This window comes from Aphelocoma coerulescens, chromosome 6 (assembly GCF_041296385.1).
Source record: "Aphelocoma coerulescens isolate FSJ_1873_10779 chromosome 6, UR_Acoe_1.0, whole genome shotgun sequence".
In the NCBI taxonomy this organism is placed as follows: Eukaryota; Metazoa; Chordata; class Aves; order Passeriformes; family Corvidae; genus Aphelocoma; species Aphelocoma coerulescens.
Genome location: NC_091020.1, coordinates 13,532,165 through 13,558,151, shown reverse-complemented (window position 1 = coordinate 13,558,151; position 25,987 = coordinate 13,532,165). Strand labels below are relative to the sequence as shown.

At 37.3% G+C, this 25,987-nt stretch overlaps 1 protein-coding gene across 5 annotated transcripts in view; it reads right to left on the bottom strand.

The window, feature by feature from the left end:
• DLG5 (discs large MAGUK scaffold protein 5) overlaps positions 1–25,987 on the bottom strand; it is a 98,263-nt gene that overhangs the window by 41,560 nt on the left and 30,716 nt on the right. For all 5 annotated transcript variants that reach the window (XM_069019287.1, XM_069019282.1, XM_069019286.1 and 2 more), the window contains exons 2-5: positions 18,706–18,774; positions 7,583–7,748; positions 2,328–2,471; positions 641–824 (exon numbers count right to left, since the gene is read on the bottom strand). In XM_069019287.1, the coding sequence (XP_068875388.1) occupies positions 641–824; positions 2,328–2,471; positions 7,583–7,748; positions 18,706–18,774 (563 nt within the window). The remainder of the gene's footprint in view (positions 1–640; positions 825–2,327; positions 2,472–7,582; positions 7,749–18,705; positions 18,775–25,987) is intronic.

Here is a 25,987-nt window from a genome sequence, read left to right as displayed (position 1 = left end):
TAACCATTGCACATGTTACCATAACAATTCTAACTAAATGAACAGACTTTTTGGTAGGTGAACAGTGGACCTGATACAATCAGTTGCTCCTTAGTATTAATCTTTTTTAAATTTTCAGAATATTTCAACAACACTGGCCTGGAAACAGTCTGTGATATAAAGTTCTGGAATGTCCAACTGTGCCAGTCCTGAAAATGTTGTCTCTTTTTGTTTCAAGTTCAAAAACATTAATCAACCTTTTGTGATTCTTTCCAAAAAACAAATAAACATAGCATGCAAGTTTAAAGTAAGCCCTATCCCATAAAGTACCCTAAGAAAACAGTCATCTTTTTAATCACTTTGTAACTTTAATTTTTGATGCCTCTCTACCCACTTTAAAAAATATCATGCATACACAATCTTCATGTACATCTTTTCATCTCTGCACTTAAACACTCCTTATTCTTTTTTTCCAGCTAGACAAAGAAAATCAATTAGTAATCAAGATGTCATTGTCTCCCCTAATACTGTACCAGGCCAGGAGGCTGTTTCAGAACCAGTAAGACACTAAAGGCAGCAGCAGTGCTGCACATTCAGATTTCTTTATGAGAGGAAGAATTCACGATCTCTTGCAGCACAGACACTGCAGGCCGTAGCTCACCTGCTGCTGCTGGCTGCGCAGGTCTGTTATCTCCTTCTGGTCCTCATCATGAAGTCTCTTCATCTCCTCACACGACTGCTGCAGGTGATTGTGCTCCCGCACCAACTGCGTGTTTTTCCTCTTCAGGGTGTCCATGTCCTCCTTCAGCTGGGACTGGTCGCTCAGCAGCCGACTGTGCAATGTGCTGTCACGGCACACAAAAAAATACTCTTAGAGGCCAACTTGCAAGGACAAAGTCCTGGAGTAACTAATGTCAAACATGAGTTTCCTACCAAGGAAGCAGGTCAAACTGACTCAATTCTGCATATTTGTGTATTCCAAGCACCAGGAAAAAAACAAAACCAGAAACAAACAGGGACATAAGTATGCAATCAGATGAAAGTACACAGCAGTCTTAAACCTCATCAGAAGGGATGATGGATTTATGCCACCTGTCAATGCCACTTCATAGCCATTAAAAGCAGGCAGACAAATAGCATAATATGATGATTCTTGAGATAACAGGAATTGTCCCACCAATCATTTCCACTTTCTCTCAAGCTTCTCAGCTGAGCATCAGCTAAACAAAACACAGATGAAAACAACAAAAATCTCCTTGTGTGCTACTGTTTTAAAAACAAATGAAATCCCCAAACTATCAGAAAAACTGCACAGCCAATAAAAACACACTATGTATGTTTCAACTACACTCAAGATAAAAAGTTCCTCCTCACTTCATTATGCCAGCCATAACTATTGGAAGAAATACACTCTCACTTGAACAACTGAAAGCCGCATGAGGAGGCTATCATTCAGATTAAAATTCAAGGTACAAGTCTAAAATTAGACTAAACCAATGCTGAAAAAGAGCAGATAAGTCAACTGAATGTATTTTACCACTGCAGATCAAAAAAGTGGCTTTTGGATACTGACAAGTATTTCTGTGGTTGAAACAGAACTATTCTAACTGAACTCTCACACTTGCTGGTAAATGTTTAAACAGGCATTTATATATAAAAAATTTGCATTCTAAGATACACTTTATTTCTTCCATATGAAGTGAAATACCAACATTTCCTCCACAGAATGATCAAAGCATTAAAAAAAGTTACCTTAAAATTAGAACACCTGTTAAAAAAAAGCCTTTTCAAAAATTATATTCCCATAATTAAGCACACGTAATCTTTACATGTAGGTTATTAATCTGCTGTCATTCAGATTTCAGTGACAATGATAAACTCTTTAAAATGTCAACTTTTTTTTTTTTTAAAGAGCACGGGGTTTTAACAACTACTGCAGAAGAAAATAACATTTGAATTTAACCTGTGTTAAAACTTCCACAAATTGTCAAGAGAGCTATCACAATCTATTAAAACAGAGTAAGGAATTCCATTCTCTTAGATTATATTCTGCTCTCTAGCCTGACAGTAGAACTATTGGATTGCAACTTCAAATCAGTAATCAGGCTCTGTTTTTTGATCCCATGAAGACATTGGGGATTTCTATCTCAAATTCCTAAAGGTAAAACAAGCAGTCCATACTTGATCATTTCAAATGGGCCAGAAATGTTTTATCTGATGCAAGCATTGATCTTGCAATTTAAGTAGAAAAACAGCATTAAAAAACTACCTGATTACCATGTTCTAATACTTTTTGATCTAGCACAGAGTGGTAAACTCTTACCTTGTACAGCTTTACTAATACTTACTGATAAAAATCTGCCTCTTTTGCTGCTTCTTCACATCTTTTCAGTGTCTTGGTGTGTTGGTTCTGCAGAGACTGTAGGTCTGACATGGCCTTCATACACTGAATCTTCAGCCTTTCATAATCATGATTTGGTTTCGGACTAGGTCTAGCATGGAAAAATAATATGGGGTAAAACAATGGCTACTAAAGTGAATGAAAAGCCTGGGAAATAACTATCCAACAAAAAAACGCTATCACACAACTGATGATATTTAGGTTATAATATGCTTTATTCTAAATACTGACCAGTTCCCATTAAGATGCAGCTGCTAATAAAAAGCCACTGACCTGAACTTGTGTTAGTTTTATATTGAGATGTAATATCTCATAATGGGATGATTTTGTCTAACTGTAACTAACATGGCCAAATATGGTACTGAGCCTGCATATCCCTTTATTCTGAGCAGCAATACTACCACAGAACAGAACCTCAGTTGATACAAGAACAAGTCCATCACAGGACACTCGACTTTCTTGTGCTACCACATCAAACTCTCAGTGACAAAGCACAGATCTGCAGTGAGGGTAGGGCTGGAAGAGGCTGCCAAAGTCAGCTGGGCGTGCATGGAGACCTGGGTTTAACAAAGCTTCTATAGGCAGCAGCTGAAGGACCCTGTCTATAACTCCCTAGGAAAAGCAGTTAGGCTTGAGAGAAAGACTTCCATTGGGGTATCAAACACACACACACTGTACTGGCAGAACTTGACCTGTTCAACCAAGTCATTCTGCTGAATTGCACACCTGATTATGTGCTACCATACTCTTTTAAACTACTATAAATGAATGAGAAAACATGCCAGAATATACCTCACATTTCCATAAGATAATTATTTGAACAGAATTTGGGTTATTAAAAATCTCCAATACAATATAATCTCCATAAAGCATTTTTCAGTAAACTGAACGAAATAAAAGCCAGTCAGTCAAAAGAAAAATTTTGACTCAAATTTCTTTTGGATGACTGGGAGAGAAATTTTCTAAAATTATCTACGTTGTCAAGAAATTGACTAGCATAAATTATATCTAGAATGTATGGTACTTGTACACGATACCTTTAGTTGTAGATTAGAATTAATTACATTTGTATATCATGCTAGAAACTAAATTAGCAGGATTCTGTCTTCTTACTTTGTAGCACTAAGCATCTAAAAGAGACACTAAATTGAACTGTTCCTCCTCTGTACAGTTACGGGATTTTTGCACCATTGAATTTTCCAGTTTCAAAATGAAGCATCTGACAGCTGTCCTGTGTATCATCTCCAGGGCCTCTTATAACCCCACAGGCAATGAAAAAAATAACAAGCAAACCACCAAAAGAGAAAACGAATGCCTCCAAAAGAAAACAACTGCTTTCTAATTTAACTCTGCTTCTCCTCATATCAGATTTGCTCCATTGCTGCACAGATCACTCTTCCTCCCTCAAACCTCAAACTCCCCCAAATGGCTTCTCTGTAAGCACAGCCTGAAAAGCAATCAGAATTTTCTTTGCTTCATACAAAAAACAGCAACATGGATTCTGGAACTGAAAAGCAGCTGGCAATTGAATCAAAATGAAAATGGTTTTGCACTACTGCAGTGGTTAGAGTTGTTAAAAAAAAAAAAAAAAAAGAAATGCCAGACACATCTGGTTCACAGATTTTCAGGGGGTGTGTGTATGATATAAGGTACTTTTTGGCAACTCAGTTGCATATGTTTTGCTGAGTAGTGAGGCCTTCAATCGTAATTCCTCCTTTTCTCCTTTCTCTAGAGAAGTGCTTCTGGGGAAAAACAAAACAAAAACCCCTTCCTTGTTCAATAAACTTCGCCAACAACTAAAAGCCAAAATCATGTAAAGTAACCAAATGTTCAAGTCATAACTACAGGGGTACCTTTTAGGGTATTTTAAAATTCATTCTCGAGGGATACCAAAAGTAGAATGTTACTCACACAGTATTATGGACATCACTGCAACTAGTGAAGGGTTATTCTTTTAAAATACAGACATAGTTAGCATAAGTTAAACTCGATTTGTAATGTTCACACCCTTGACAGAATCACTAAAACCTCAAGTTATTGATTTAAATTAGACCTTAGGGTAAAATTATTGAAAGTAGATACCATCTGTCCACCACAGTCTTCAAATGACAGCATTAACTGGAGCACAGTTTAACTCTCAGCTGTAACATTAAGCTTACTGAGACCTATTAACAGATGTTCCTATTAAGCTATTAGGCCAGTCTGAAAGCTATGGTGAAACTTGTTCTACAAGTCTAACATCCATCACATGTATTTCATATATTGCTGAAATAACACTGACATTATTCTAAAAAAAATCCAAAAAACAAACAAACCAAAACCAACCAACCAAAACCCAAACCAACCAATTAAAAAACCCAAGAAACCACCTACAAACATAGGGAAACCATGTAGGTAACTACACAAGTTAGCCAACCTACACAATGAGGAAGGACCAACAATGCCACCAATAACATTATGCATTCTACTTCATCTACATGAAATAAAAACCACATGGATATCCAAGGCCATATGTTCCACACTGCCGTTCCAAGGCTTTATGTCTCAGCAAGAAAAATAGGAATAAGAGAAGAAGGAATATTGGTCAGAAGCCAAAAGTCAAAACTGTTGCAACACAACAGTCCATTCAACCACATGTAGTGGCTGACTCTTATTTAAGCAGACCACCACAGTTTTATGCTAAAATGCCCCAGAAAATACTGAAAATAACAGTTTCAATAAAGGAGAAGTATCAGTTACTACTTTGGAAGCTCTTGTTCAAACATTAACAAAATTTAAAATGCTAGTATCAAAGGCCCAAATGTTTTTTTGATATTTATATAAGAACTTCAAAAATCCTTTGTGCTATAGTGGAATTACCCGGGCCATAAATCAAGGCCACAGTGAGACTGACATTTACATGTATCTGATGCTCATGTAAAAGCTAATGCCAACCACAGGCCCAATTTTGTGGGCAATGCCTACCTAACAACTTCCAAGTGTTATCATTTATTATTGTAATTCCAACAGCAATTATAGATAACACATAAAACAGTCTCTTCTTAAAGACACTTTTCAGGGGTTTTATTTGTGTTGTGGTTCTATTCTACTATGACAATTATGTAAGTAATAATAGCAGGCTTAAGTCTATAAAAAGCAACTTGAGCATGCTAAATTATTTGGTCAAATCTTGGCGTAATCACCAGCACACATGCATACGTACAGTCACTGTCAATCCACAAGCATAGCATGAGCAATGCTACTCCTGTCCAGCAGGATGGCACATGTTGATCTGATTCAGCACATCACAATCCACTGCTGTGGCTCCTCTTCCACTGCTCTAGACTCAGCCAACATTTGCTTTGGAAAACGGCGCTCAGTTTTGCAACCTACTCAGCCAGCACAGCCCAGACTACAAATGTGCTGTGAGCTGTTGTGAAGCATCCAAGGTGACGTGTCAAGGTCTGCCTCTGCACCACCTGTGTTTGGTACAGCCATAGTTACAGCAGCATACACAGCCAGGAAAATAAAGCCAGGGTAGTAAAAGTCACCATCCACATAATCATCTCTCAGCTTTCACACTTCAGCATTAACAGTTTACCATGTCTGGACTTCGACTCTGGGAAGGATGAAGATGAGTTTTATAAGAGGGAAGAATTCAAAAAGTAGAACAAGTACCAGTAAGATTTCAAAAACCATAAATGTGTATGCAGATGGGAGGAGTAGTTGCTTTTACACAGAAGGAAAAGAATATCAATTAATAATCTTCATTCATTTCCCACTCTTCAAATATCTGATTGTTTGGAAACCAGCATTCTCCATCTAACGTGTACTGTCCAGGGACTGCACAAATACAAGCTTTATTTTTGATGGGTTGTTCTTGAAGCTGTAAACATTAATGTTTTATAAAACATACAAATCCTACACTGAAAGCAAAGGATTGATTTGACAAAGAGAAAACTGGGGCAGTCTAGAGGACAGCTCATCAGAACTTTATTAATAGCATCCTGGATTATGCAAAAGATTATTGTGAGCTATAAAATCCTCTATGCCTAAGCTCCAGTAACTTCAAAGAAGAAATCCTTCTATACAACTAAGTAACTGGAAGCTATGCAAAAGACGTTGACATTTGACAATCTCTTCCTTTCCCATCCCCACAACACTTTGAGACTGTTATACAGAACATGATTCTCTTAAAGTAGCCCTCACAACTCATGGAAGGAGGAAGGGAGCATTAGGATGAGAAGCTACTGAGGTAATAAAACGTCCAGATTCTCTCAATGCCAGTTCACTGGTTCAAATCTTAACTTTCTCATACAGACAAAAAGTTTAATTAAAACAAATAAAAACAACAACACATTAAAGTTCAGAAAAGGTACACATGATGGCAACACCACCCAGAAAATCTATCTGTTTTTTGCTCTTGTTTCAGATTCAGTGACAGATTTTTTTCCAAGGTTTGTGCAGGCAAAAAGTGCTCAGTGTACTCAGACACATTTAAACATTAGCACATCTTTAACCCTTCAAAATAAACTAATTCTATTGCCTACCCAATAAAACCCTTATTTACAATTAACTCATACTCTGAGTACTCTCTTCCTTGTAACATGTCAGCCCCCAAATTAGCATGAGCTAGGTAAGTCTGCTGGCTGCTGAATGACTTAAAAAGCATGTTCAGTGGAGGAGAATTCCTTATTCTCAACATATTTCTGCTACAAGTTCCCCAATGTATGTATACCAGGAAGCTGATCTTCTAAAAAACACTCCACTCAGCCAAAATCCAAACCTCTCCCTCCTTGCAGAAGCATAGGAATAGCTGAGATTTTTTTCCTCTCCTCATTTCTGTTCTCCGGCCAAGTATTCAGAGCTATTTCCCTTTCTTCTCTCTTGTTTTCAAAACACCAAATGCTTCATCCACTGTCTTCTTTCTTTTCCCACAACAAAGCCCATGAAGCCTAAACAACTTCTTTGCTTTATTTTCTCAGCATAGAGATGAAACCTTCTCCCCTCAGTCCCACAGAAAAACTGCTGGACAAAGTAGGAATAGACTTTCAACAGGAAGCTTTGAAACATGGATGTGGCCACATCACCAGGACACAAGTAGGTTACGAGCAACATAGAGACACTGTAAGCTCCTTAATGCTTTCCAGGCAAGCAGGTGTCAAGACACTTGAAAACACTACTAAAGACTAAATGAAAATGCTGTATTTCCTTTCTGTTTACCTGCAGTCATCGAAGGTTGACCCAGGAGATGAAAGTGCGAGTTGCTTGCGCAGCTCATCCCTCTCGCGAGTCACCTGACGGAGCTGATATAAAATAGTCTCCAGCTTCTCACTCATTTGTCTCGTGTCTATCACAGGTGGTGGAGATGATGCTTTACCAGTCGTACCTGATGAAGAGATAAATAATTGGCAGTGAGCTAATGCCTCAAAAGAACAATACAACTCCACTAAAGAAGTTAGCACTAATTTTAAAAAACCCTACATTTCTGTTTGCAAAATCCTGTTCAAAAATGAAGCAATTCATGTAAGTTTTCATCACTGAGTTGAAAGAAGAATAACGCCAGTCAGATCTCATGCTAGCAGAAAGGCCCTCTGTTGCAAATTCAGTTTGCATGGGTTCCTTGCTTACTCAGGAACAAGTAGCTTAAAAGGCAAGTTTGCAGTAACAATTGCAAAGACCTCAGAAACTACCATACTGACAAGAAGTCATAGGTTAAAAAGTTATTTAAAATAAAGAACAATGTCCATGCTTAAACCACCCCCCCCCCCCCCCCCCCCCAAAAATAAGAGTAAAATTCACCCACATCAACTTATTCCAGTGATGGCAAGAAACTGCTACAGCCCAGGGGCTCTTTTCCTTTATCTAGCAGCACAGAAATACCATTCTGCTACAGGCTACAGACAACATTTATTTTTAATACAATTCTATGCTTTCACATGTTATAATTTTTCAGTCTAGTACGTGAAATTAAAGACTTCACTTAGTAACAAATGATGAAAACTGGGCTTCATTTTTAACAACACTGGCTAACACAAAGCACATTACAATCACTGCAACTGGACTACACATCAAATTTCCTCTAAGGGGCAGTCATACATTAAAGGGTTTTGTGGGACTTCTTAATTCTCAGCTTTCCTAATGTTAGAGCTGAACTATGGTGACTACTGTCCTCTCAGACAATTGTAAGAGCACAACAATATCTCCTTCACAAGAGAAGAGAGTCTGGTGTATCACTTCCTAACAACTGCTGACAACTAATTCAGCCCTAATTTTAGTTCTGCTCATTTAAAATTAAGTTGTAAATGTAGTTTTGCTCATGTGTCGCTCAGACACGAGAGCAGACTCAAAGACACGAGTCACAGATGTGAAAGGTAAAGGCTTAAAAATATACAGCTCATTATTTTTTACCTGAAAGAGAAATTTTAGAAATAGTTTGCAAAATTATACAACTGAAACAAGTTGCTGACATATGTGTTAACTTCTTAGGAGGTACCTTTATTAGGCCTTTTTTTACTTAATGAAACAACAAAGAATAGAGAAACAATGCTCTCTGCTCATTGTCTTTTCAAAGAAAGAAATTCAAAATTATTTCATTGGATCAAATGCTAATGAATTGCAAGGATTGACTTTTTATCTCTAAACCCAGTTCACAAAGGTATTGCAGAATGTAAAAACTCCCTCCAGCTTTTCAGCAAAAGTACCCCTGCTTTGAAGTTCTCACACCAAAATAACTGCAGTGTCAGGGCTATCATAGGTACAGCATCTACAACAATAGGATCCCTGCTCTTATACCTTCCAGCTGCTACTGTAATTCTTCAATGAGAATTTATGAGCACAGACTCTTCTTTTAATCTAACTATTTCCTAATAATGTATGCAAATGCTCTAATAGCAAACTGAAGAAATAAAAAATTGCAGGAAGGACCTGCATTCTGTAGAAAGACAAACTCACATCACTCTGAAGAATTCTCAGTGGGGGTATGCTTTTCCTACTACTTTGTTTCACTCCTGCATCCAGACAAAGCCCCTTCATCCATAAGGACTAAGGATTTCACACTTCCAAAATGGAGTTATCCTTTCTTTTAGATGAGAAATGTGCTACATATTTTTATGGCAAGTTTATACAGAAACCAGTAATAATACACATGATACAGTGATATAGAGAATTAATGAAGAAAATAAATAGACACAAAAAGTCAGAATATGTATTCATTTGAAAGAGTTTGGACACATCAATGAAAAAGGAATTTCATAAACAAGCTAAGAGGTAAAGGCAGAGAAATCAGTCTGGTACTGACAAGCTGGATGGGCTTTGGTAACTTCAATGGCAACCTGCACATCATCTCACTTGAGCTGACACATCAGAGGATGTGTAACATGGAAAAAATCCCCTTCTCATCCTTACAGAGAGGTTCAAAAGCTGATGTCACCCTGGGGCTGCTTGCAAGCAAGACAGATGAACAGGATGCAAGAGGTCAAGAGGAAGGAGAAGATGAATCAGGAGGGCTGCTGTGCTCTACAGGGAGGAAAGGGCACTGGATGAACAATGTCCATCACTACTGTCAGTGCTAACCCCAGCAGCAGTCCCATGGACAATGTCTGCTACGCAAGACCTAGACAAGCATCCAACGGCTGCCCTGGGAATCTTTAAACACAGTAAAAGCAGGCCAGAGATCTACCTCTGCTCCTCAACCTCCTTCCTCCCCCAACAGCTTTGACAGCATCCGAGTGACAATCTTCTTCAGGCAAGAACATTTGTGCACAGACCCAAAACTGTGCCAAGAAAGAAAAGTCTGCTTTAAATAAAGACAGGCTAATTAGCCTTAGGAAAGAAGCTTTTTTCACAATTGTGAAGCCATTTGTCTTAGTACCAAAAGGGGTTATTTTTCATTAACTTGTCAATTTTTACAAGTACATCAACAGATACTTTCCTCTCTAATGCAATGATATTTTTGACACATAATATCAGCCACAAGATGTACACCTGTTAAGTGCTGTAAAAACACAGATCAGTGTAATCCAGTTCTTCCTGCTCCTATCCTTAAAAGAAGACTCAAAATTTACCTCTGCTTGATTTACTAACAAGCTTCCATTCTCAACAGTTGTACAAAAGGTCTTCTAAAGCTTAAATCAGATTTCTGAATGTTTAAAAAACAAGCACACACATTCAGTAAAATCCTATTTCATCAGAGAAATTCCATAGTCTTGGTTTCTTTTAAAGGAGCTTTTATTGCTGAATGCTAAAATCCTTTTATTGCATCTGACATCTTGATGCAGTGAAGGAAAGTGACCTGTGCTTCCAGCTTTGTATTCTTTTTCCATCTGACTGCATATTTTACACAAAAGTACTTCCTTTTTGTACTTCAACCAGTCAAACTGATCTTAAAATGCACAAGCCTGAAGGCTAAATCTCCATTATCCAAATTATGCCACCTATCAGTAACTCACCTTCTTTCTCAGACAACCTAGATTTCTGAAAAGGCATTTACTGCTTGTCCTGCCAAGTGTAACTCATTCAGCTGCTTTGATAAGCCCCACAACTCATTTCTGATGCAAGTTGCACTGAGAACTCAACCGCCTGGAAGTCACTCCCAGGCCAGCCTCCAGGTGAGCAGCACTGCACCGAGTCCGGGAGCAGCCAACAGCAGGGATGTGTCGTGTGGAGAGAACGCACTTTGCCCATAATGCAGTACAGTCATTAAGGCCTGAGCATGCACTGACTTATCCAAAGTGAGATTCTGCAGGATTTCCATCATAGGTTGCATGAAAGAAAAGCCTTAAAAACAGAACCTGGAGTAATCATATCTTCCCTATTATATCCCAAATGCTGGACTTCAAAGAAACCACAAAGACCCATTACTGTAGCACATCCTGATTATAATTCTTGATAATTACTCTATTCAACAATGACTAAAGAGGTAGTATGTCCACACAGAAACTGAAGAAGTTAACTTCATATGTGGAGAAGGGGTAGCATACTTTTAAAGAATAACAGAACATTTTAACAGAAACAGGGCTGAAAAACTTATTAACCTGCCCAAAATGTACCATTATGCCAAATGAACATATTGTTGAGATAAGAAAATGGGCACCAATGCATAGACAACTAATTTTAAGAAATATCATTAACATATTTTGAGTTATAATAAACTCCTTGGTCTTTGAGAAATACACTTGTATGACAGATTCAACTAATTCAGAAGGCAATCTGTCACAAGCTAACAGAATGTCTGAATTTTACAATGATTTTTCTTAAACTCATAAATTTCAAGCTCCTTCCTGCTTGAAAACAAACTCAGACTTCTCATGGTACAGTCAAGCCTTTTCCATTGTTTTCTTTCATAAAAAAGAAAATCAACAGAGATATTCAGGATATTATTTCTTCATGGCCTTGTAAATCATGACAGAAAACGTTAAAAAATACTTCCAAGAGGTATTGCAAAGCATGATCAACAGGGTTTCTCCCCAAGCTAGGGAAGGTGTTGAGAGTAAAGACTTATGCCTGCTGTAGGAAAATGCATTCTAAAATATTTACTTTCTTTCAAAAATTTATGAGGACTAGAAGAGGGTTACATTCTAAATTACATTCTAGTTATTATTTAGATTCATTTCTTCAGATGTATCTTTTGAAGTGATTTTGAAACAGCAGAGAGCACAGAACAGAATTGCATGCAGGCGAAATGAAACATTAGAAAAAACAAGCAGCAGTACACTGAGGAAAGAAAAATGAAAGGTAGAATAATGAACTGTAGAAACAGTTTCATCTGACAGACAGAAAACCTAATAGATTATGAAAGTAGTGACAATCATGTAACATGCAAGGACAAAAGAATGGGTATCATTTCAGTATATTGTTTTAATTCAGAATATAAAAACATAAAAGCCAACAGCATCTAAAATAAACTTTCAACTTCAGTAAGTTTAAGACTACAGAAAGAACTGAACAGTGGTTCTGGAAAGGTCAACATGAAAGAAAATCTACAACCTAATACTGAAAAATAGCAGAGGAGATGGGAGCAGCATCTCCTTGCAGAATTTTGCTGAGCTAAAATACAAGTGAGAGTAAAATCTGTTACCATGGCCAAGGTCTATACAGCTGAAGCTTCTGGGTTTGAATTTACAGTAGCTCCCCAGCTCCAACCCTACCTTTGTCAGGCTTACAACAGTGTACTGAAAGCATAACCCACATTTAAGTGTCCACCCTGAACCCAAGAGAGACAGTGACTATGGTCACCAGCTGCACACCAACCGAGGGGATGAGACTCCTCCAGCATTCCATCCTTCACATCTTCTCCTGTAAGAGTTGTGAGCACTGACTCACCACATCAACTTCACGGCTCCAAAAGAAAACCACCTTCACCAAAAGGATTTCCTAAGTGCACAGACTGATAAAGGGTCTCAGGGAGCAGTGAAAGACACTGGGATCCAGAGGTGCTGTCTGGAGTGCAGGAGATGGGTATTCACATACACTATTTCCATTCAAATCATTGCAGACCAACCAAATCTTCAGAAATTCCTACATGGACCTGCCAAATGTTAAGAAGATACTATAACAAGCAAAATACCATGGAGTGGTCAGCTCTTCATTAGTGGTTCTCTCACCACAAAAACCCCACTGTCCCTTCTCCAAGACTGCATCAGGATAAATGAGCAAAGGTGACTTCTTTATTGTTATGTTCCTTTTTTTTGAAACAGGGCATGACGTCCATGGAGTAAACTCAAGTACCTTTGAAGAGAAAGAAGTTGTGAGAACCCTGTGCATGACTAATGTCGAACCATAGCTGCCTGAAAATGGACATCAAAGCAATAACAGCAATAACACACTGAAGCAATTCAGAATGCTTATTACTTAAGAGGAGATGTTTATTAACAAGCACACTGAAAATCACTTAGAGATTAAGGATCAATCCTAGAGATAGTTACATGATTCACAGAGTAAAATCAGAGTGTGAAGTTTACTTTAAGTGTGTGGAAGAGTGCTTATTTCCAAAAGTTTCCAGCAAACTAAATAGGTAGCTTACTACATACGAAATAAATCTATATGAAGAGTTTTAATTCAATCGTTGAGACCAAATTTTACAGGAAAACGATTTCCGAATAGAAAGACTGATTGGTGAAGAGGTGGAACATCGAAGGCAATTACTGCAGTGCAGAAAAGGATTCCAATGTGATGTACTGGTAGTGTTCCTAGTACCTTTTCTTATTCATTCATGGCCTTTCAGCAAGTGTAATATTGTCACTTGCTCCTTGGTGTTAACTGTTGAGGTGTCTTTAGCAAATATAAACTTTGTTTAAACCAGGCAAGAAATGCAATGAGAGATTACTATAGGCTGTGGGGGGAAATAAATAACTGTTTCAGACAAGGACAGAGTGTTTATCAAAAGCCACACCTGCAACTGAACAGTTCCTGTGAATAGTGAAAACAATTACTTTGTTACATACAGCTGTAGAAAGTATGAAGCAATAAACTGAAATCACAACAACATGAAAGCACACTTGTCAAAATGGCCAATATGAAAATGAGGAGTGAAAGACTAACATTGTTGGGAAGGAATCTGATGGGAAAGGGGGAATGTTTGCTTTGGAGTAAGAATTAAGGCTCTCAGATTAAGCAACTTAAAATGCAATTAGCAAAAAACTATCTGTAAATAGCCTGGCAGGCTGATAAGCTAAAACAGTGTTAAGTAAGGAAATACTGGCAGTTGAAGGCAAAGCTGGACAACTTGGTGGACACAGATACATGACCACCTGACAGCTGCAAGGAAAGGCATAAAACTGTAGAGCCAGTGGTGGTGTTCATTACAGATTGCTATGTCCATGGCATGGGGGTCCAAGCTAGATGATCTTTAATGTCCCTTCCAACCCAAACCATTCTGTGATTTTATGTAAGCTCCCACAGCAAAATGTAGCACAGTGATACGAACAGAGAAGAGTAAGGAAAAACACTTTTGATGAAAAAGTGACACTATTTGCAAAGAACTGAACAGCTGGAAAAATAATAGTCTGTTAAAAGAGAAAGGTGATAATATGCAATGTGGAATGAAGAGGCTACAAGATTGGCAGCTGTAATCAAAACAGTGCAAAGAGGTCTGGCTGTGGAAAGAAGAAATTTATACATGTGAAAAGATGGAAGGCCTTTTCCATTACAAAATTCATCTAATTAGGATCTCAGTGGCCTTCAAAAGGAATGGAAGAGTATGCAATGCCTTTCTGTTAAAAACTCATAAAAACTATTATGGAGGATCTTCTCAGAGCCACAGCCTGTTGCCTGCATGCAAGGTGCTGCGTTCCATTAAAAAACATTTCCTAAAAACAACCAAACCAAACCAAAACCCGAACATCTGTGCATTGAGGAGGGGAGGAAAAAACATTTTAAAAGCTCTACAGGAAAACTCTCAAGCTTCATTATGGTACTAGGATAAGTAATAAAATGGCTTGATTCTAGCAACCATAGTCCTGTTATGGCATTAAATGTCGTATTATTAAGTGTGCTATACAAACTGACACATTTTTAAAAATAATTTTTTAAAAAGGGGTCTTGATTCTGTGTTCTATTCCTCTCCATTATCATGACTGGTCAAGTGGGAGACTAGCCAGGGACTGTCACATATAGCTGTGTTATTGGTTTCTATCCAATTCCTAAGTGACGCTGTTGTTCTGTGCTTGGCACGACAGGCACTGAATCTCCATAAATAATTATTCTGATATCAGAGACACAGGACTGTAGTTTGTTCAGAGAGTTTGCTGGGTGCAGGGAGTGGGCAGATAAAGGGTGCTTTTATTTACACACAAAAATCTTTGTCATTGGCCAAGACCAGAAAGAAAAGAAATATGGAGGGAAACCATGACAATTTAATGAGGATTTGTTCCTTTGAGGTGACAAAGCTGGGGCTGACAGACAGTGGTGGTATTACACCATTACAGCTGTTTATATTGCACCTCTTTTGGAAATAAATCGTGAATATTTGCTCTCCATACCATCAAAACTACCTGTTTTACATGCACGGCATGAACTTTATTAAGACATCAGAAAGAAAAGGAGGCAAGCAAAAGAGAAAAAAAGAAAACATTGCCATCTAAATTAATTTTGGATAATGAGGAAAATATACAAGAAAAACCTGCTGTCACTCTGCATTTTTATTTACATACAGATACAAATAGAAAAAAGGGCAGAGTTTCTTCTCCAAGGCTGCTAACCTGCCGTTACACAGGGGGGAAAACTGGGTTCCACTCAACTGCGTATGCTGTCACATGCACATGAGGATGGAAGTCCATTCTTCTTGCATCCCTCATGCCCTGCAAGCCCCATTTAGACAGGGAAAGAGAAAAAAGCTTGGATAACAGCACAGTACTCGGAATAGACTAGCCCTAAGCTCATCTCTGAGTCACATTATGCAAATTGCATCACTCCTTGCTCTGCTCTTATATTGACATTATTGAAGACTGAGACAAGCCCAGAATAACCATTTGCTACCCATACAGAAGCTGCTGGATAATTGTTCATTCATCTGTGCTGCTGCTCTCCATGCTTGTTGCACTCTTGGCTTTCAATGAGAGAATCAGAACTGCAAATACACCCAAGACTTGGGTACACCATGGATTTATACAGTGATTAAACGATGTTGTCTCATCTTTCTTTCTTCCTTTCAAAATCCTAACACCATGCTTTACTCATTGGACTGAGAGTGAGCCCGTGTTTTCCCAGAACTATCTTTTAACAACAATCTTAGTTCTATGTAAGATTAATTCTTAGATCAGAGTCTTTTTCTAGAAAATAAGCCCATTGTTATACACCTTAACTTCATAAATAAATCAAACCCAGGACAGCTGTAAAATGTATAGCAGCATCTCCATTTCAGAACTTCCTGACTTATTTGGAAGTGTTTCAGAAAAAGATCATTTAATTAAAAATGCTGGCAGCAGAAACCATCTCTAACAATAGCTAAGGTAATTAAGTTTTGGGAAGAAAAGATGAAGCACATGGACACAGGAATCTCTAGTTGCATTTAGGAACTATGGAGTCTAAAAGATTATCTAAAACATACGAAAGATTATATTGTCTCTCCAAATTAGACAATGCTAAGATTAACGATCTCAAGATTTATCTGGGCTTAAGTAGTGGCCCCAAAACCTTTTGCATTTCCCCTGAAAAATCAAATGTGCCAATCTGTTTTTGAGCTGCTCAACAAACAGAATCAAGGTATTAATTGTAAACCAGCGTTTTGAACACAGGTATAATAAAATAGATCCCTTATTTTTCCTGTGAGGAAGGTCTATGTGAGTGGGGAACTGAAAATACTCCTTTATATACATGTGTATGCACATATAACTATCAATGTCAAAATGAACATATTCAAAAACTTACATTGTCTCCAAACCATGACCTACTTGCCCTTTTTTACTGATGCATTCATTTCATAGGTTAAACTTACCATTTCCACCACACAGAATTAGCCTTGCAAAAATTATTTCATTGAGATGGGACAGAGTGGAGGGAAGATGCATGTGAAATTCCTCAAATGCTAAAGCACCTCAGTATTTGCTGGGATTCCATTCACACAAGTCATATGAAACCTTAGTGGGAGCTGGCATGCAGGCAGTTTTAGCTATGATGGTTTGTCATTCAGTAAATCAGTCAGTATTAAAATAATCTTTAAAGTGACTTGCAAAGATGTCTGTTAGTATATGTCAGTTATTAAGCAATTTTTCTACTGATTTTGGATCACAAAAGATATTGTCTCTTGCAGAACAAGATGTTAGGGTAAGAAAACGGTTGGAGCAAAAATCATACTCAATAACAAGTCTATAATCACACCATAAAATAAACATGACAGCTTCAAACAAAGAATTCCCCTGGCTGTTAATCTATTAAATATTAAATACCAAGCTCATATGAACCATTTGAATAAAACAAAATTACAGAGAACAGTAGATCACAATTTATGTTTTAGTGGAAGAGCACTTAATTTTCAGGTTATAAAATAACTTTGATCACTGCATACTCCAAAGATATAAATCAGTTCTGAGGACAGCCTTTTATGTCAAGTGCACAGATCCAAATTAAAAATGAACTTCAGGATCTTAAAATATGAACAAAACATAGTTTGTGGGAAGAAACATTAAAAAAAGTTAAGCAAAATTAAGATTTAAGTGTGCCACTCCTTTTTAAAATGAGGAACATGCAACTAGACCGGACCACCTACATTTCTCCGACCTCAGTCATCACTTCCTCCAATTATCCCACAAACTTACTGGATTTCATTTTAGAAAAACTACCTTCTTTAGAATGCACCTTCCTGAGTCTGGTTGTCCTAAAAATTTAGGATCTTTTTTCTTTCTACTTCCAGTCCCAGTTTATTTGTAGCAAATTAAATCTATCCTTCCTTCAGGTAGTGGCATACAAGTGTGGTCTTGATCAAAATCAAACTAACATGTCACAGCTTCCAGTATTTTCAGTAAATAGTTCATTCAGGCCTAAAATCTTGTTCCTGCTTGCTGGAGTTAAAAGTTCAACTCAATTACTGCAACAGATGTCTACCCACATCCTTAAAAAGACAACTGACTTGCCTGGTGCTGTCAGGGAAGTCTGCAGGTGCCTGACAAAATACTGGAACTTTAAATATGCAGGAGCTTGCATTCCCTATCCAGGGCAAATGACTTTTACAGGGATTTCACAATAGAAGGTATTGCTATAAGTAAAGACAAGGAAAACTGGCAGCTAATAGAGCTGCTCCAAGATCATCTTGCAGAGAAAATACCTCTAATAACATTTCTTATACCTCCAGGGTTTTTTTCTGAGTATTTTGTCTTTCCCTATGACTTTCAAAACAGAGAAAATGAAGCAATTAATTGAACACAGGGAAAAAATGCTAAAGCTTGCAGCAACTGTCAGAAGTTTAGAAGGCTATGGCCTTGGCTAACATTATTTACAACTTCCATGACGCTTTTGACTCTGACCACAATTTTCACATCTACATAAATATATACATACACATATACACCTGCTTATATCTTATTTTCATATGCACAGATTTGTGTAAACACAACGTTGCCATTCTTATATCATTTTACTAAGTAACTCAAAGCATAGTTACATCATTTCACATACCCAAATGTAACAGACTTTACTGGCTACAACTGCAGCCAGCCACGAAAAAGGCTCAGCTTGCACTGCACAAAAGTGCACTTGTTTCTATTGAAGGTGGATGGTTACATCTTACAGTTCAACTTTCTTGGTTTTATGACCAGGATCCCTTTACCCTTCGCAGAGGCAATCTTAAAAACTTGTTCTCCCCGTTCCCAAAAAACACACTCATCAAGTTCTTACATTAATACTTCACTCACCAATGCTGCTCAGAGAACTGCTGCTTTCAGAGTCAGAAGGCATTATGGACAGCACACTGTAAGTAGACCCTAGAATCAGGAAAATAAAGACAGTATTATTTTTCCTCCCCCCTTTCCTCTCTCCAAACAAAGTTATGATTCATTTTCTTGATACTGGAGATGCCAAATAAATTTACTAAAATTACTAAAATTATTCCAATTACTAAATTAGAGAGAACACACATCACTGAAACATAAAAATCTAACAGGCAAAGTATAATTTGCAAATGAGCATTGCACAGTGCACTGGGGAGAAAATCATTTTGGATGACACGGTAAAAATGAGTTCAGCAAAATATTACATAGATTGGTTATTTCAGACAGACTGAAAATACAGAGTTTCATGTCTACAATAGGAAGAGTGATACTTGTGACAATAGTGACAATCTCAGTTTCTTATGTCTTTACATGTACCAACTCATAATTCATTGTGTAACTGATTTGTATTCTTATCCTCAAACTTCATTCAGACTTAAAAATTTCATTTAATTTGTAAATAAAATTAGCTTACATCCATTTTACAACTTCCAGTATCTGGTCTTAACAAAGCAACAAGTTTTCTCATCTATTAATAGATCAATAGAGAGTGAAGCCTTTCATTTTAGCTATTTTAGAAATATGCCAGATTTTATTTACCAGAAGAACTAGAAGAACAGGTCCTATTTCAAAACATTAACTAAACAGCTCCACCATCCCTCAGAGTCAGGATAAACACACCATAGTAAAGACAGGGAATGACTATGTACAAAAGCCATTAGAAATCTGGTCTATTTTCAGCACTCACCAGGATGCAAGACCTGTGCTCACAACAGCCAAGCTCTAAGACAGTTTCAATGCTTTCAGGAGCTCAATTTCCTATAGTCCCTCCTTCTTATATTTCAATATTTCCTTCTTCCAGTTTCTTTGAAACCAAGAAATAAAAGCTGAGAAGCAGCATGAGTAACTGCATGGAATAGACTGAAGGAAGGATAGGCTAGAAAATAAAGAAAGTGGTTTTTGTTCATCTCCTTTGCTTCTTACTAGAGAAAAGCATGACATCTGTAACTACTACAGTGCTAGATGAATGAAAGGCAAGATGGGATAAAGTAATTCTACTAACACAGGCAATAACAGAAAAATCAATCAAAAAAAAGAAAAAGACTTGAAAAGAAGCAAAAACAATTGCATCTTGAAGCAGACTGTTTAATCTGACAAATCTCTATGAAAAATGATTTTAAATATACTGGTTACAAATAATTCTATTTGTTGGGGATGTAAGTTGTTTGTTTTGTTCAGATTTTCAAACAAAACATACAACGAGCATGTCACTGACACACTGCCTGGCTTCAGAAAAAAATCTGCTGCACGTTTTTGTTTCCATTTCAAATATTTTCAAATAATAATTTAATCTGTATTCCCATTTAATCAAAGCTTGTTGAAAGCAAAATAATTTCTGCACTGGTTATAGTCAATCTCCTTGCATATTCTAAACTCATATGACTTGCAGTATTTCTCACAGTCTGGACTTTCCTTATGATTCTAATCAGCCTAAGTTGAAAAAAACAAATCAATATATTAAACAGAGTAAGACATCTTTATGACAGACAATGTGTACTGAGATTGTATCAAAACTGCGTGGGACTCATGCACAACAAAATCTTGTGCCACGAAGTGACACTTAATTATGCTCAGCAATTTAAGGCAAAATTGCCCAGCTCCTCTAAAAGATTACATAGGATTTCCACACCTAAAGAAACTTGTAGTGATTGTTAGCTGCTTTTGCTTTTAAGAGTGAAGAAAGAAAAGACTCAAAATCTCATAATCTTAACTGACCTTCATTTTATTTATCTTCAAGACACACTGATCCTCTCTGTCTTCTTGTCCTGAATTACAAGCCAGAGACAGATCTCAAAATGAGTTAAATTCTGCTCTCTGGAATGGACAGAAAGGTTTTGTGAAACTGACTTAATCAGTGGAGAAATATGACTCTCCAAAGCAATGTTCCTAAAACATTAGCTCATATTTGTGAATGCAAGATCTGGTATGCATGGCATGTTATCAAGAAAACCTACAATTGTGAGGGGGAAGAGGGGAAGAATCATTTGACCATTCATAATTCCTCACTTAGAACAACGTAGTAACAATTGTCTGGTTTTGGTTTGTTTTTAAACTACACAGGGTACAAGTTTATTATCTGTAACAAGTGCCAGCTTTGTCATCAGAAGCAGTATTAGTACACATCAGAAACAACAACCAGAGGTCTCTACACAGCTGTCACAATATTAGAATTCATCTTTAGGTACTGTGCTGACACACAGCCTTGCATTAAATCCAGGCTAAAGTGGCATTGTGCTTGGCATATTCTGCTTGATCAAACTAGCAATACATCATTGGTACCTGCAAATGCTCCAAGAAATGTTTCCCCACTCTATAGGATGCCTCTTCACATAAATGAGAAAACTCAAAATCATCCCAACAGCAATCCATATACAGTTAAAAAAATAAAAAGAAGAAAAAGGCACAGGGTAGTTTCTACAACCAAAGGCACTAGAACACCCTGTTTATTTCTGAGCTACATAGCCACGGTATTCCAATAAATTTGTTGCAAAATCACCCTCCCCCAAAAGAATTTTCCACTTGATTTCCTACTCTTAACATTTTCTAACTGTCCATCTTGTCAAATTGCACAAAATAATCAGATCAGAACACTAAACAAAACAAGAAGCCATAAATACTTCCTTAGATAAACGTTCAAAGTGCTTCACATCTAGGAGTTCGCATGCCCTTCACCACACTTTTACAAATAGTTGACTTTAATATTTTTCTGCTAGTATTCGCCTTGCATACTGAAATCTCCCAGTGGTAAAACTTGCTACATGTTATTTCAATTCACCAATTTATAACAATTGCTGACATGTTCCTAAAGTTCAGAATTACAACTTGCCATGACAGGATTCTGAGAAACACAGTAGAACCTATACATACTTAAAAATAATAATAAAAAAAAACAAACCAACAACTACATCAACAAAAAGCCCAAACTAACCACAAAAAATCCCAAAATCACAAGTAAACAAAAAACCAAGCATGTCTTTTACAGATACACATTCATACAGAGAGGGAAAATACATAACCATCCTGTCTTTACATGGCAGACTTGCTTTCTTTTTCACTCATCCAGACATAAGCTTTGGATCAGTTCCTGGCTGTATTAAACAGCTTTGACAGAGCACAAGGATTTAGAAACTGCTACAGTATATACTTGAGAACCTTAAGAATCTCATTTCCTTCTATTTTCAACAACTAGAGCAAGTAAGATTTCTTTAAGTTATTACTGTCTTTATTAATCAGATTACAGGAAGGCCACTTGAGAACTCACAAATTCAGGAAAAGAACTTGTTGCTTAAGTGTGGAAGCCACCTCCAGGGACAACAGAGAACTGTGTTCCAGTTTGCCTTCATCTTTCACACAACAGCAACAGCCACACAGAAAGAGTGACATGTATTTTTCCTTGCTAAAAAAGACAATGATGGAAGAAAGAGGAAAAAAAAACAGAAACAAAAAATACAGAGAAGAGTTACACATCCTAAGAAGACAGCAACTGTCTAAATCAGCAATATCCTCATCAGCAATACCAAATCAAGATTAATGGAATTAAACTAGTCACACAAAATTAAAACAGAACATTTCTCTCTTCTGTCTTTCTAACTTTTGAATTGTGAAACACCATGTAACACTGGACATCACCTATTCTTCAAGGAGAAACTAAAAAAAGCAAAGTCAGCTAATCTCCAAATAAAGCCTCCAAAACAAGCTTGCACTTCTGTAAGAAAGCAGCACAAAGGATCAAGTATGATATCTTCTAGGACATTATTGAACAACCTGTGAGTAAAAATACAGTGTTCACATTAAGAGAGACAAGCTGTCAATTGCCAGTACTACATAGAAACTTCTCATCCTCCTCCATACAAATACATGCAGGCTCTGCTCATAGCTCTAGAGCATAGTGTATCCAAGGGGACTGGAGTGGCAAAACAAGATACAGGTATTCACCTTGACAAAATTCACTGCACATATGCTTTCAATCCTCTAACTCTCCCCCCCCCCCCCCATCTATAATCCGATTCAAAGAAGGCTATTTTATCTTCCGAACTTCATTATATGATCTGAACTGTATAGGAGTAGTTCCTCAGATAAACCCCCTCAGCACAGGGACAAAGAGACAAGTATACTGAACCTGCTTCAGCGTGTGAAAAACAAGGGGTTTATTCAAGGAGCATGAGGTGTTTTATCCCACAAGATGGAGAGCGCTCTGATCTTGGCTGCACAGCTCTTGGTAGGTCATCCATCTTTAAGGACTGCATTTAGATCTGCAGTATGGCCGACTCCTAAATTAAGTATGTTTTCTAACTAGGAACACTTAGCTTATTGTAGAACCCAGACTGAAAGAAGCCTTTGCCTGTGCAAATTTCTTTTGCTGCTTGTCTGTGTTTAAGGATCATGTTAAACAACACCCCAGCTGCAAATTTCCATTGTTAATTAAACTCTGCTCTTCCTCCCACCTCCCTTTGCAGCACAGTGACTGCCAGCTGATTCAACTGACTGTCAGCAAATGATTTTTCTGATGGAAATCCAAAGCACTGGATGAGAGGGCAGCACGACAAACATTGCTTTATCCACATCTCCATGCACCAAACCAAACTGACTTTGGCAGGGCTCCTGCGGGCTAGGGGGGAGCAGTTGTTTGATTACAACTGGAAATGGCCCTGAATTCAATGTTCCCTTTGCCTTTACAACAAAGCTGCCCAAGGAGCTCAAGGCCACATGGATCTGCTATGCTCTGTCTCTAAAGCTATTCTTTCCTGGGCAGCCTGTACAGCCAGGTTTGTCACAAACCACAAGACACGGTCATTGCTTGCAAGTTGTTTGACATTCAGACACTGAATTCTGATCTCATACAAAACCTTCGATTGGGTATTTGCTTCCATCCATGTCAAACTTATTCCAGATGTTTCACAGTCATTTACCTTTAAGGATATAAGCAACTCCAAGAACAAAGGTACAAACTTAGCAGTAAAGGTCAAATAAAAGTAGATACCATCTTGCCAAAAGTTTGCTCTTTCTTCCCTGTCTGCTTTTAAACATGACTTTGCAATTTATTCTGTGTATCTCTTTTTGGGACACCATGAAAATTAAATGAATATGAAATGGCTTTTTAAATAATCAAGCAGACAAAAAATCACATTTTTTTAATTTCCCAAATAGCTCAGTCTATAACAGTTTCACAGAAATAGTGAGGGTCAAAGAGTTTATTTTCCTTTTCAATAGAAAAAGTTTTTCATAACAAGCTATTAATGAAATATTTAGATATTAACATTAAAAGTGCAGCTTGGGAAAATATAGATGCTTTATTGCTTAAGTCAGTCTTGAATTCTAAGTGATTAAAAACACACTCTCGTTAAGGACAGAACACTTCACACATGAAAAAGGACTGGGGCACCTTTCTCTGAAACATTTAGTAAGAATGAACCTAAAGTCAGATTTAAGTTCTAATTATGATCTAATATGACAATTTCTGTTAAGATTTAGATTCAAAAAATTAAGTAACCTGCCAGAGGCCAGAGACATCAGTAAAGAAGACCTGAATTCAGTTCCTAGTTGTCAGGCAGTACAGCATCTGATCTTCAGCTGTTAAAAACAACACCAAACAAATACCCAGAAAATTCCTATTTTCTTAGCAACATCTGAGCAAGAGAAAAACTTATTTTTATAGGCTCACACGAACAAAGGCAGAGAAAAGAATAACTGATTATGGATTCTTCAAACCCAGCATTTAGTACAGATGGGAAAAATTTGCATTTAAAATCAAATCTTAGTAAAAATGCAGTGTAGGTAGGTGAAACAAATTGTCCCACATTTCAGCTCATGTGGATTACACAGGTTACACAGGTTATTATCAATGCAGCAGTGCTGTCTTCTCTTCTAAAACATCATGTGGCATTACAGCTGACTATCTTATCAAACAAGTATAGATATTTTTATGAATTATTTTTAACACAGATGCTTTAACAATTCCCATTAATGCATTGCAGGGAACCCATTTCACTTCACTAGTAAAAAGCCAAAATACCCCTTTTTTTCTTCCTTCTAGCTATCAGGAATATTACCGTTGCTTCCTTGATTGTATATGATAGCCAAAGACAAAAAATAAAGAAAAAAATTATAAAATATAATAATAGTTTCCTTTTTGAACAAGCTTCCTACAGTCTCAAACCCTATTTCTCTTTAGGTTATCTCCTTAATCTAGATTATGCATTAAATTATAGGTATTTTATCAAATAATTGTACAGTCAGGTAATATGAATGGCAAAATAAAATTTAAGAAGTAGCATTATTAACTCTACAAGTAAGTGCTATATTTAAACTTTAATTTTTGGAAATGAATCAAAGTAACCACCTAATTATGTTTGTAAATAGGTCATGCCATTAAAAAAAACCCCAACAAACCAAAATGAAAAACTGACTGGGACTGTCATTCAAAAGACTCAAAACATACCAGATAACAAGGGAAGGAAGCATTAAATCCTCAAGATTAGCCTCTTATCCCATCCAGTCCTTTCATTAATTTACTGTATCTTGCAACTGGGTATTTCCTCTGCAAAAGCAGTTGGGGGCACACCTGGAACTGCAGGTGACAAGAGCGTCCATCCCATGCCTAACCTGAGCATTTTGCTAACAATTCAGATTTGTCCATGATAAATAAGCATTGTGGTTCAAACTGGATTTTTTAGGACAAGTCATCAAGAACAAACAGGTACCTACACCTATCCATGAATGTTGTTGTGCTGGGGTGACTTCAAACCCATGTAGTCTAAATTTAAGAACTGATCTACTTCAATGATAATGGAACAGTTAAAGTCACAAAGCATTTCTGCTCTGCAGAGACTCTGAAAGAAGGACAAAGGGATTTAACATAATTCTAGCTCACTCCTGTGCAGTGTGAGAATTAGACACACAAGGAGGAAGGCACCTAAATGCAAACATAACCACAATCACACCAAAGCCTTGTGCTTTTTATGGATCATGGAAAGAGAAGGGCCAGTCCTTTGTGATTCCAAGCAGAGGAGTAACGTATCAAAGTCCAAAGGCTTTTTTATTCTCTCCTAATACTATCTACTTTTTCTAAACTCACCTGAGTACAATTTAATCTTCTAAAGCTATCTTCTCTGAATATCCTCATTTCTACAACCCTAGCAAATTGACA